Source organism: Sesamum indicum, linkage group LG1, assembly GCF_026168435.1.
Source record: "Sesamum indicum cultivar Baizhima isolate 11 linkage group LG1, ASM2616843v1, whole genome shotgun sequence".
In the NCBI taxonomy this organism is placed as follows: Eukaryota; Viridiplantae; Streptophyta; class Magnoliopsida; order Lamiales; family Pedaliaceae; genus Sesamum; species Sesamum indicum.
This window is the reverse complement of record NC_142657.1, coordinates 12,734,956-12,747,469: the sequence shown is the minus strand read 5'-3', so window position 1 is coordinate 12,747,469 and position 12,514 is coordinate 12,734,956. Positions and strand designations below refer to the sequence as shown.

The 12,514-nt window shown below is 32.4% G+C and overlaps 1 protein-coding gene and 1 non-coding gene across 2 annotated transcripts; one reads left to right on the top strand and one right to left on the bottom strand.

Moving 5' to 3' along the window:
- Window positions 1-9,971: 9,971 nt before the first annotated feature.
- TRNAC-GCA (transfer RNA cysteine (anticodon GCA)) lies at window positions 9,972-10,043 on the top strand. Its single transcript has one exon. It is a non-coding gene; the product is annotated as a tRNA-Cys (tRNA).
- Window positions 10,044-10,193: 150 nt separating this feature from the next.
- On the bottom strand, window positions 10,194-11,593 carry LOC105161815 (Glutaredoxin family protein). Its single transcript, XM_011079630.3, has one exon. It carries the CDS (start codon window positions 11,383-11,385, stop codon window positions 10,297-10,299), a length of 1,089 nt encoding a protein of 362 aa, XP_011077932.2. The 5' UTR covers window positions 11,386-11,593; the 3' UTR covers window positions 10,194-10,296.
- Between the last annotated feature and the right edge of the window lie 921 nt (window positions 11,594-12,514).

Below are 12,514 nucleotides of genomic sequence, written 5' to 3'. Positions count from 1 at the left end.
GACAGCTCATTATAGTGGGTTCGTATTTATGAATATTTTTAATTTTTCAAATAATAAGAAAGTATTTATAATTATGACAAATTTAATAAAAATCCATTGTAATATACTCAAATAAATAAGTAAAAAATTGGATAATAAGAGGTTAAGGGATGCAAATAGTAATATAACACTAATATTATACATGTGATTTTAAATTTTAAAAATTAATTATTATCTTAAAAGAATATATAGAATAGAAAAAAAATATGAAAAATTATTGAAAAAAAGAAATAAAGAAGATAAATTTGATGTGGGAGTTGAGAAGAAAGAGAAATGAAAAATAAAATAATTATAAACATAATAATAAATGACATACCAAAAGAATATAATGTCAAGAATGCCCTTCAATTATATAAATACGATAAAATAATTATAATTAGTTTAATATGCATATATTTTACCAACTATAATAATCAATCATTGATATTTGCATATAAAAAACGACAAAATAATCGTATTTATTAAAAAGAAAGGCTCTCATTAACAATTATAAATGTCGTAAATATTAATTTTCCACTAATAGCTTTTATCACAAGCAACAAAAAAACATTAATAACATATTTTCAAATGTTTAATATTTCTTAAATACCAAAAAAGCCCATGTTAATAATAGTGGAAAAAATAATTAATAAAAAGTTGTCAATATTAGTATTGTAGTAATGGTCACTGCATTAGTCATTGTCAAGAATCCTTTTTTTTTTTTTTAATTATTATTTCGCCTTAATTAAAAACTAAAAGATGAGTGCATCCCACTTGCCCTAATTCTATAGATTAATTTGGATCTTAGTCCTGATTTTGTTGAGGATTTGTTTGGAGAATATACCAATGTTTCCTTAAATTCACCCTTCCCCTTGTCTTACTTCACTTGTGCTACAATTCTTGGATTATTTCATATATATATATATATATATATATATATATATTATGTCATAATCATGGGTGAGTTTGGGCGGAGTAATCGAAGATAGTGTAGTTGTCCTCTGATCAACACTACGGGCGATTTGGGGGGAACATAAGTATGCTTAATTTTAATTTTAGTTGGATAATTATATTCATTTTTGTTTAGGTTCAGTAAATTATGAAATTGTTTATTTTTAGTCCTCTGGCAGATTTTTGGACAATTTTACCCCTATGCAACTTTTGAAATACAGTTTTAGATCATATGCACTCATAGGGATAAAATTGTCCGAAAATTTGCCAGAGGACTAAAAGTAAGAAATTTCGTAAATTACTGGACCTAAACAAAAATGAACATAGTTATCGGACTAAAATTAAAGTTAAGCACATTTAGCGGACTAAAATAATACTTTTCCCGCGATTTGATACTTAAAATCTCTTGTGTCATGTATTGAGTGTGAATGTTGTGTATGTGCATGAACGTATTGGACAATGAACTCTCATGAAATTTGTTATAATTATACATACATACTTATTATTTGTAAATTTATAAGTATTTTATAGAGTTAATGGTTATTTAACTGATACCCTTCATATAATGGGTCGTCAAGGGGGCAGTTATTAAATAACCATTAATTTCGGAGATATATTTATAAATTTTCAAACAACAAGGATAGTTATTTGTAATTTGATAAATTTCAGGAGAGCCCGTTGTTATTCACCCTAAAAATAAATGATAATTACACCGCCATCTCATGAGATTTGATATAATTGCACGTGGATCCCCTGTGGTCTGAGAAATTACATCTAGTGCCTCTGATGTTTGTTTCTGTCTAACAAATAAATCCTCCCGTTAGTGAAAATTCATCTAATTTATTGATATTAGCAAAAAAAAATGAATAAAAATTAAGTTTTTCCTCCTATTGATTTATTACCAACTTATTGTAGAAGAAATAATTTTTTTCTGATTGAAATACCCTCATAAGGGTGAAAATATACTCCCCGATACGCAGTAGTATGCAAGATGTATAAGAATAGTTTCGTAAGGGGACAAAAATATTTGACCAGTAATAGATTAGTAATGAGTCAATTGAGAGTAAGTATATATTATAATTCAATTTTTTTGCTAGTGTTAGCAAATACGGTAGTATTTTAACTAACAAAAGTATTTATTTATTAGACATAAATAAACATCAGAAGTATCAGATATAATTTTAAAGCACGGGCATGAGAAAAGTTTGTGTGTGGAGCAGTGCAATGCAACGGGTTGGTCACGTGCCGGATAAAAGTGGGTTCAATAATATTTGGTTTACCCTCAACTAATTAATTATTGTATTTGAAAATAAAAGTGAAAATTAGAAAAAAAAATTAAAATTAAAGTATTTGGACAAACAATTGAATCTTATTTCATTTTATCACTAAATTATAAAAGTTGGTAGTGAAATTTGCTTATAGCTTTTGACGTTAATCAATTTAATTAAAAAATAGTTCAGAAACGAAAACTTTAAATAAAAAGATATTTTAAGCTTATTCAAGAATAAGTTAATAATTTTTTATTTTAAACAGTTTCGAGCACTCCCACAATAACACATCAACATCATAGTATTGATTGAAATTAGTACAGTACGTCGCGAAAATTCTACGAAATATTTTATATATGTATGTCAAGTTTTAGACAAATATGAAGTTTGGACAAAAATAAAACAAAAAATTTGAATTATTTTTACATTTTCTTTTTTTTTTTTTTGTCCTTGAATGCAAAAGTGGAGAAATTGGTGATGCCATTCCTTCTTCAAGGTAAGATGACATTTTTGGGAAAGATGACTTCTATTTGAAGAAATGAGACAAATTTGTGGACATTTTCATTAAAGAATATGAACATTCAATTCACCAACAAAAAAAAAATAATTGGTATATTATATTAACACTGCTAAGGTTAGGTCTAAATATACAGATTTATTATGTTGTTTTTTTTTATAAAATTATAAATACACTCTCTTAGGGGTGTCAGTGTAATGTATCTTAGGGGGTGTTTGTGTAAAGTTTTGCTGCCGAATATGGGATGTACTTGTAATTACAACGACAACCACTAGGTATGTAATCTATACTGTTATAAAGAGAAGAGGGTTTATAGACTCGAAGTTGTAATTTTGATACCAATTTATTTTAATATAAAAAATACCATTCGACTTCCTGATTCATGTTAAATTAACTACTCAATCAAGTTTATTTAGAAAATTAGTTTCATGCAATTCCAGATACTCAAAAATTAAATTTACTCCCATTTTGTTTAAGTTTATTGTTAATTAAAATAATATATTAGTATTTATTTTGCATGTATATATAATCATCGCGATCAATATAGTGTATATTTACAAATGTTAGTTTTTAATTTAATTTGAGTAAAATATATATTGATAAATAATGCATTTAAAAAAATACCGGACAATTTTTTTACTTAGTTATAATTTAATAAAAGACAGAGAATATAATATTAAAAATAAGTTACCTGATCCGCCTGCATCTCATCTAGTATTTCTCTTATCACCCGGACAGCTCCCCATACTGTTCGGGTGAACGTGTGCTGACAATTCCAAGTAGCACCATATGGTGCTATTGGGAGCCAATGATTGTTGTCCAATTGAACTTGACTCATAAATAGTCGATGGGCACCAAAATAAATATAATTTACCCAAAATATAATTATAGTACAATAAGGCTCATTAGTTTGCTTTATTTGTTTATGATAAATTCATAAATCACTTTAATCTTTTATTTGTTTCATGCTTAGTAGGCCCATTTTTATTGAATAGCACCTTACAAGATTTCTAATCAAATTCCATATTTAGCCAAATATGATAATTATGCTTTATTATTAGAGATAATTATATTTACACTGTCTGACCTATGGTCTATTTACACAAATCACTCACGTCTTCTACATAATTACAAAAATTACCTGTAACAGCAAAAAAATAAGGGTAGTTAATAGCTTTTGTAATGATTCTAATATTTTTAAAGGATGTGTTTGTAATTTTTCAAAAATGCAAGGAATGGTCTAATATAGGGTGAATCCCAATTTACCCATTGTGATATTGAAAATGAGGACATTATTTTTTTATGAAAAAAAATAGCAATTTACCCCCTTGTACTTTTTAAAATGAAGTAATTTATCTCCTTATACAGGGAGGTAAATTGCTGTATTTTAAAAAATATAGGGAAGTAATTAAATCGCTATTTATTTTTTTCATAAGGAGATAATTTGCTCATTTGCGATATCGCAGGGGTTGTTTGCAATTTTTTTTCTATATATATTCATATTGGTGGGATATAATTTTGAATTCTTAGTCATAATTCTTTTTGCTCATTGATAACTTTAGAATTAACAATTACTGAAACATAAAATTATAAAAGAAAAAGTAAAAATAAAAAAGACATAAACCGGTTGATGAAGCCAATTATATGAGGAATCGAACGTGGAGGAACATGTCAAAAAAATAGACCCCTTTTCATCTGCAAACAATAATCGAATGGAAGAAAATATATTAATTAATTTAATTATATAATATATATATATATATATATATATATACACACACACTTTAGTTTCATCATGAAAGCAACTTTGCATCTTTTGCTCATCATCAACCAACCCTTTGTCCCCTTTTAAGGATTATATATAACAAAAGAAGCGTTCCACCGAATCCAGACCAGCATTTTCTGTGGGGATACACAAAAACACGCTTTTAAGACTTTGAATTTTCCTGCAAGAATTATTACATCATCTGATTGTGATTGAGGAGAAGGGGTCAAATGAGATGGAGAGTGACTCATGAATTTAACTGACAAGAGCTATTCTTGGACAAAGATTCGCCTATTTTTATTTAGGGAAAAAAATAATTATATCAACATATTCAGTTTAAATTTTAATAATTTAGAGAGTTAAATTATAATTTTATTTTATTTTATTTGCCACTTTCGATTTATAACACGGGAGGGTAGACTGCAATTTGCCCTTTTTCATTTGTGATGTTGAACATATATTAGTAGCAGATGATGGACTTGTCTTTTCAGGACAAAATCATGTGACTTTGGTCAAAAAGTGGACCATACCTCCTTTTTTAGGAACGAGCCTACGTGCGTCTTTCAAATCTTCGTTTGGGAGGCTGATGAGCTGCTTGTTTTTACATTATCTATTTACTTTCTTGTTGGATGAATCCTTATAACTACGTACTGTTATTACAAGAGACAAACAATTATTACTAAAATTTTATCCGTGTCCGTATAATCAATTTTAGTTTTGCCGGCTTAATTAAATTTCATTAGTCCTTAATTTATTTTTTTTATTGAGTTGATGAAAAAAATAATTGAGTACCAACCTTGTCTTACTTTTCTAGTTTATTGAGTCCATGTAAGCAAAATAATATCTTTTTTCACTTTACGAGCGTGGTCACTGGAATACTTTTTTATTTTCTTTTTTAATAATATATATTAATATTTTAATAAATTAAACAATATATCGAGTCTATCAGTACATTAATATAATAAAAATAATTAAATAAACCAATATCCACACGTCCGATGGAAATCTGGACATAATCTCGAATTCATTCACGGAATCTTAATTTTAAACGTTAGACTAAAACATCATTGGCAATGGAATATTTTTTATTAATAAATAATAAATAAATTAGTAATAATTAGGTTGGCAGTGTTGTGGATTAGTGCCCTGGAATAAGCGTTTGAAACTTTTTAGCTTTTAGATAGGGAAACCAATTAGGTTGAGGTTATGTGAGTTTGTGCCTGTCTAATTAGGGAAACACCCTACATTTTTATTATATGTCCTGTGTTGCTTTGTTAAAGATCTTGTGCTTTAAGATCTGACCCTTCATTCCTTCAAGAGTGAACATTATCTCTCATAAATATTGAGATTTTCTTTTTTTGGGATTTTCTCCCTTGGCTGTTAGGTGTCCCATAATTTTACTATTTGAGATTAATCCCCATTTGAGATTTATTATTGTCACTGGTACGAGAGAGTTTTGCACATGATGAGATCCGAACATGGGACTTCCCACATAACATTTTTGTTTTCTTTTCTTGATTTTTTCCAACGAGGTGTCCTCAAGTCCACTGAGCTCAAGACCGATCCCCGCTTGTCATTCATTGTTGTCGTTGGTCTAAGAGAATTTTGCACATAATGGGGTTCGAAAATTGGAACTCCCACCTACCATTCTTTTTTTTTTTTTTTGTTTTCTCCCACGAGGTGTCCTTAAGTCCACTGAGTTCAAGACTAATACCCACTCACAATTCATTATTGTCGTTGGTTCGGGAGAATTTTGCACATGATGCTGTTCGAGCATTGGACTCTCACCTACAAGGTGTCCCCAAGTTTATTAGGCTCAAAACTAATCTCCACTTGCGGTTCCCAACGGCCGCTGATCGAAGGAATTCTGGAGATGATGGGGTTCGAACGCTGAACTTCCTGCTAGCTAGATTAAACCCTAACGTGTGAACACACTGCAAATTATGCAATCTTACACTATCGCACCAACTTTTCATATTAATATTAAAATTATTCAAGTAAGCGTTATGTACGTGTATGTTTGAATACTTTTTTTGCAATTCTAATTTGCCACGTAAGAAACCATTCATAACTTTTTAATTTCATCTTAGATCAATGTATGGCTGCATCATACCATGTGGAGTTCCAACTTGGGTGGGTGGCAAATTTTTGGAAATATCAGCCCAACCCCTCAAAATTCTCCTTTTTACAGTCTCCACCCCATAACTTTGTCTTAGTGCCATTGAGTTAGACAAAAAGAAAAAGAGATTAAGGCTAAACTAATCAAGATTAGTACGTCGATACCGTTATTTTTTTAAAAACCATCTTTGGGGATACCTACACGTCCTAATATAAAAACAAAAATTCGAGTCTAATCCATGTGATCACAGTCATAGTACTAAACTGATGCGATTATTAAGGAATTTTATGATTTTTTTTTGGTTAAAAAAATATACAAATTAAATGTAAAAATATCAAACAATGTGAATTAAACTATATTAATATTACGAATATTATTTTTACATTTAATTCATATATGATCAAATTACTTATAATTAGTGAAAATGATGTATTATTGGCACAATGGGAAAAGCAAGATTGTGGAAATTTGGTCCCCATGGCTTAGGGTTATATTTTTATTTTTCCCCACTATTCCATGAATATATTTATTAATCCATAGGCCTGTGAATTATGTCTCAGCCCATCAAAATTGAGATCCATTGGACCATAATTTATAAAAAAAAAAGAGCCCATCTTTCGATTCGATTATTTTATTACAGTATAATTAAAAATTAAAAATTAGTCAAGTACCACCAAACATTGTAATTGGATAGAAAAGGCCGAGTATTGCCGTACCAATGATGCAGTTCTGGATATCTGTCGAAGACGTTTAACGAGGCTAAATACACGTTACTAAAAAAAAAAGAAAAAGTTGAAAATTTTGCGGGTTTCTTATATATTTTTTGAAAAATAGATTTGGATTTGAAAATTCTTGATTTTATATGTTTTGTGTGGCGAATTAAATTAAAAATTTTAACAAAGGTAATAGTGTATACTAATCTCACAAAGAAACCAACCATGAATTGATCCTGTAATTGGTCCATCACCATTCACCAGATTTTATTTGTATCAGAAATTAGGTCAATGGGGCACTATCATTACAAGTGCAATATGGTAACTGAACCTTCTTGTTTTTTTTTTTTAAAAAGTTAGCTTTATAAAGTTTTATTTAATTTTACCAATTGGTTTTGATCTTTTTCCTTATCCACTAAAATGCCCCCAAATGTGTGTAATTAAGTTAATTATTTGTGGTTATTTATGGCCAAGAATTGGGATCTAACGGAGGCATGTCACTAGCATGACCCCAACATGAAAATAATGGAAATCGCATCATAGTGTTTGGATTCGTTTTCTTAGTGTTTTATGGAGAGAAAAAAAAAATATATAAGTATGTATTAGAGATAATATGTACGTTTAGATTTATTTTTAAAGATAATTTAAAATAAGTATTGAATGTTTAGTGTTGTGTTTTGGGAGATAAAATTATTGTTCATTGTCAAATCATGTCTTTTTTATATATATATATACGTATATATGTACGTATTTATGCTAAAACAGTCAAAAACACCCAAATAAAGTATTTCTATATGATGGTAAACATTGGGTATGGTTTGACTCATCCCGTAAATAACTTGGAAATGAAAACAAACATAACGCACATTCCTTGATAAATTAATGTTCTTGATACTATTTGTATTCCGTTGCGTGAGATATTATCTATTCTAATTTCATATGAGCATTATGATTTTGTTCTAAAACTATGCCTCGCTAGGGGGGAATGAGCCTTGGAGCTTAGAAGCCACTCAAGTTCTTCATCAGCCATTGATATGCAATACATGACAGTATCATCAATGTCCCGGTCTCCATATCAGGATCTTGCTGCAGGCATATAGCTTCGTTCACACAGACAATGCTAAATAATATAGCATCTCCCATTTTTTTTTCTCGAGAAATAAATAAATTATTTCTTTGCCAAATTAATTTCACACTCCTCATTATTGACTAATATCTTTTTAATTAAAAAAAATTGAGCTATAATGATCAAACAAGCTATCATAAGTTATACGTTACTAACAACTTATCTCGAAATAAAAAAAAATTCTTTTACCATAATTCTTTCAAACGTTATAACTAAATTAAGCTGCCATACGTCTTATAAGCTATTTTAAAGTGCTTATAAGCTCCAAAGCGTACCATTCTTGATGCTTTTGGACTAGAATCATATTCCATTATGCGTAATTTTCTATCATCTTCACGTCTAAGATTCAAAAACTTTTATAAATTAAAAAATCGAACTCAAATTAAGTTAAGCATGTGCTTATCAGCTGTAAAAGCTACAATCAGTTGCTCCAAAAAGCTATTTGCAGATAGTATAGTATAGTATAGTAGCAACTTTTTTCATAAAAGCAAGCTGAAAATTTTTGAACTTATTTGTGGAATTAGACTGAATAAGCTTCTAAAAATATGCATTCCAAACAAGCCCTTATCTGGAGCTCCCTGATAATGGGACCTGCTCTATATGTGGAAAATGCCCCCAGCAACTTTTGCACTAGTGATCGTGACGACTTATGTGTAGCGTATAGTATTTCAAAGTTGCTATATTTAATCACTATTTTGTATAATTAATTTATTGAATGGTATAATTAATTATTTCCGGTGATGTGGGGATAGTTTTTTGGAGGTCGTGGACAGATTTAATATCCTAAATTTTATATTTTCGTAAGAAACAGAGTAGGATTCGTTTATTTTTATTCGGGCCGTTTTGGTTTGTTTTGACCAGATTCAAATTTAAGTATCTCGGGATTCATGGTGATCATATGATTTATTCCTACATATGTGGTGCATATGACATGGTACAAATAAAAGTTTTTATAAATTTTCTATATTTTAGATACGATTTTTGCTATCTTGACATTCTTACAACCTTAATATTTCTCCTCTACGGCCTTTATGACCTCGACATCGAAGCATTATAATTAGAGTCTTCCTGGTGAGTTCATTTTATGCCTTGTAGGTTTTCTATCAAGAGGAATCTAGACGTACTCGTACTGCTTGGGCATATTAACTTGATATGACGTAAGCAAATTTAAGATTAAATTATACACATCAAACAGTAGATAAATTTAAAGAAACTTTCAATTATGTTCTAAAGATAAACATTTGAGATTTCAGTTAGAACAAACATCACATCGCGTGAGAGTATCTGATTGTTAGAACAACGAACGCTCGTATATACCAAAATGTGGAATGAAGAGATGGGCTTCAAAATAAGGTGATCCAAGTTGCATGGATTCAAGTGGTTTTTAGTCTTAGGCCATTAGGCTGAAAGATAGAGGCCCATTTCTTCATTCTCGAGATCAAACCAGAAGAAAATGGATTTGGGGCAGTATTTGCTCACTCTACCTCATCAGAAGGGTCCATAGCTCAGTGGTAGAGCATTTGACTGCAGATCAAGAGGTCACCGGTTCGAACCCGGTTGGGCCCTTCAGCTATTTTTTTAATCATTTTCATTTCATGTTTTCCAACTCCAGTTGCTATTTGCGATTTCACACCCAAAAAAACTGCAAAAGGCCCAATGTAAAGCACAAGAAATCCTAAACAAAACCATTGCTATTTGCTAGAATCATATGTAGAAGTCATGTACATATGTAGAAGTCATGTAATGATTCTTTCCCACTTATTCCTTTCTTCCCAAGTACAGATACCAAAACTACAAACAACGTCGTATCATATCTTGTTCAAGCACAAACAGGACATTGCACCAAACCGTTCTCATTACACACTCCACACCTCTCTTTCTTCTCCCCCACCACCACCTTACAGCTTCCCCCGCACTCCATACACGGCACAAACCTCGCCCCCCCACACCCCCCGCACCCCAACCTCCCCATTCCCCTCTCCACCCCTGCCCACTTCATGATCCGACTCAACCTCCCCCTCTCGTTCAGACCCACCACCTCCTCCACCCCCCCTATATACCTCCCCTTCACGAACACCCTTGGCACCGCCGCCCCTTCACCCACCAACTCCCGCAACTCGCTCAAGAACCCGCCGTCCAGCGCCACGTCCCGCTCGTCGAACACCACTTGATGCGTCTCCAGCAGTTGCCGCACCCGGTTGCAATCCTCGTACGTGCGCCGCACTCCGCCCAGTGATGTTGTGTAGACCACCACCTTGTCGTCGCCTCCCGGCGGGCAGATCTCCTCGAAGTCGCTGAGTGGGTCGCGCTTCACGAACCCCGCGGCTTTTCCTTCCTTTTCTCGCTCTAATCTGTCTCTCACGATGAATATGTTGTCTTTCAGCGACTTGGGCACGTCGCCGTTCTTGGGAATCTCGGTTGCCGGCTGGGTGTTGGTCGAGTGGAATCTCTTCAACTCGGGTTTTGGCGACGGCTCGACCCGTTTTTTGTCGGTGGGTTTGGAGGAGATTTTAGCTTCCAGCTCTTCAAGTGTGTGGAAAGAGAAGCTCTTCTCCGGCGTCTTCGGTTTGCCGGCTGCACTATCTTTCTCTGACTGCGTGGCGGAAGCTTGTTTTGGGTTGGAATCCGGCGCCGGAAGGGCGGGGACGGCGTTGAGCTTGGGTTTTAGGTCCTCCAAAGCCTTGCTGACTTCGTCCCACGAGCGAGGGGCATCTTCAATGGCTTTAAGCTTCTCGAGAATGGGGGGTGGCATGTGTGAGGTCTTCTCATCATGTAAATCGTCAGAAGCGTCGCCGGCCTTCAGCCACGGCTCTTCAATGGCATGGATGTCGAACACGGAGAAGCTGGAGGGTGCTGGGCGGTAGACGTCGACGGCGACCTCAATTCTCTTGGAAGAGGTGCAGCCCATTGCAATTTGCAGCAGAGGGCTCAGACTGGACAGGATTTTGGAGGGAATTGGTGAGGTATGTATGGGGAATAGGGATGGGGTTATCTTGATTAGTATTGGTGGGAATTTTAGTGAATATGAATATGATTCCTAGCCTTAGATTTGTTTGTGGTGTTCTTCTTCCCAAATGGTCTCACTTTGCAAGAAGACAATAGTATAGGAGTGGAGACCGAAAATACACGTGGCTTCTTCCCATATGACAAATTTTAATTCAAATTGAATTTGGTTAAATCTAAACTAATTATATGGTAATTATTGTGTAATTAATTATATATTTTTAAAAAATAATTAATTATATAACAAATATATTACACTAATTTTATGATTGATTTAGTTGAATCAAATATCATTTGGATAAAAATTCTTCATTACATATTTATATTTCCTTAATTAAAAAAAAATCCCTTTAAAAACTGAGAAAATGTTCGAAACGAGTTTTGGGCATATCCGATCCGAACTCCACTATGTTATTTATTTTTTGATAATCTGAAATTTACATAAAAATAAAGTAAATAAATTATAGGGGTTCAATTGTTCAGGTTTAGAGTATTTGAAATATGATCCTTAAGTAAGTAAGGAATTCATTGAAAGAATAATACTAGAAAATAACATAAGAATAATGATGAAATAATTGGAGTGACTTGACAAAGTATCAAGATAAAATGAGAATAATCGTGTCGAGTGCAAAATAGTGTTATAAACTTGCTAAGAATCAGGAGAAAAGAATGAGATCGAGTGAATAATACTTGATGCCTTATGATGACTACGCAACGGCCTCTACTTATAGCCAGTTTGTGATACACCGTTTGAAAGTTGCATGAGTTAACTAATTTAAAAATAAGAATGGATTGTGATTTAGACTTATTCTGAATGAGATATGACCATTTGAAGAGGTTATGTCATGTAAGCTCGAGTTGAACGGATTTTGTTTTACCAGCTATTGCCACGTCAGCCACCGTGGATCTAGAAGGAATGTTAATGATTTTTTAGTATGAGGTGTCGCAAGATGTCAGAAATACACGTTACGTGAAATCTTTGATGTCCGTTGTCCTAGGCTTTATTTTTGAGTCTTTTATGTTAGTTTAAAAAT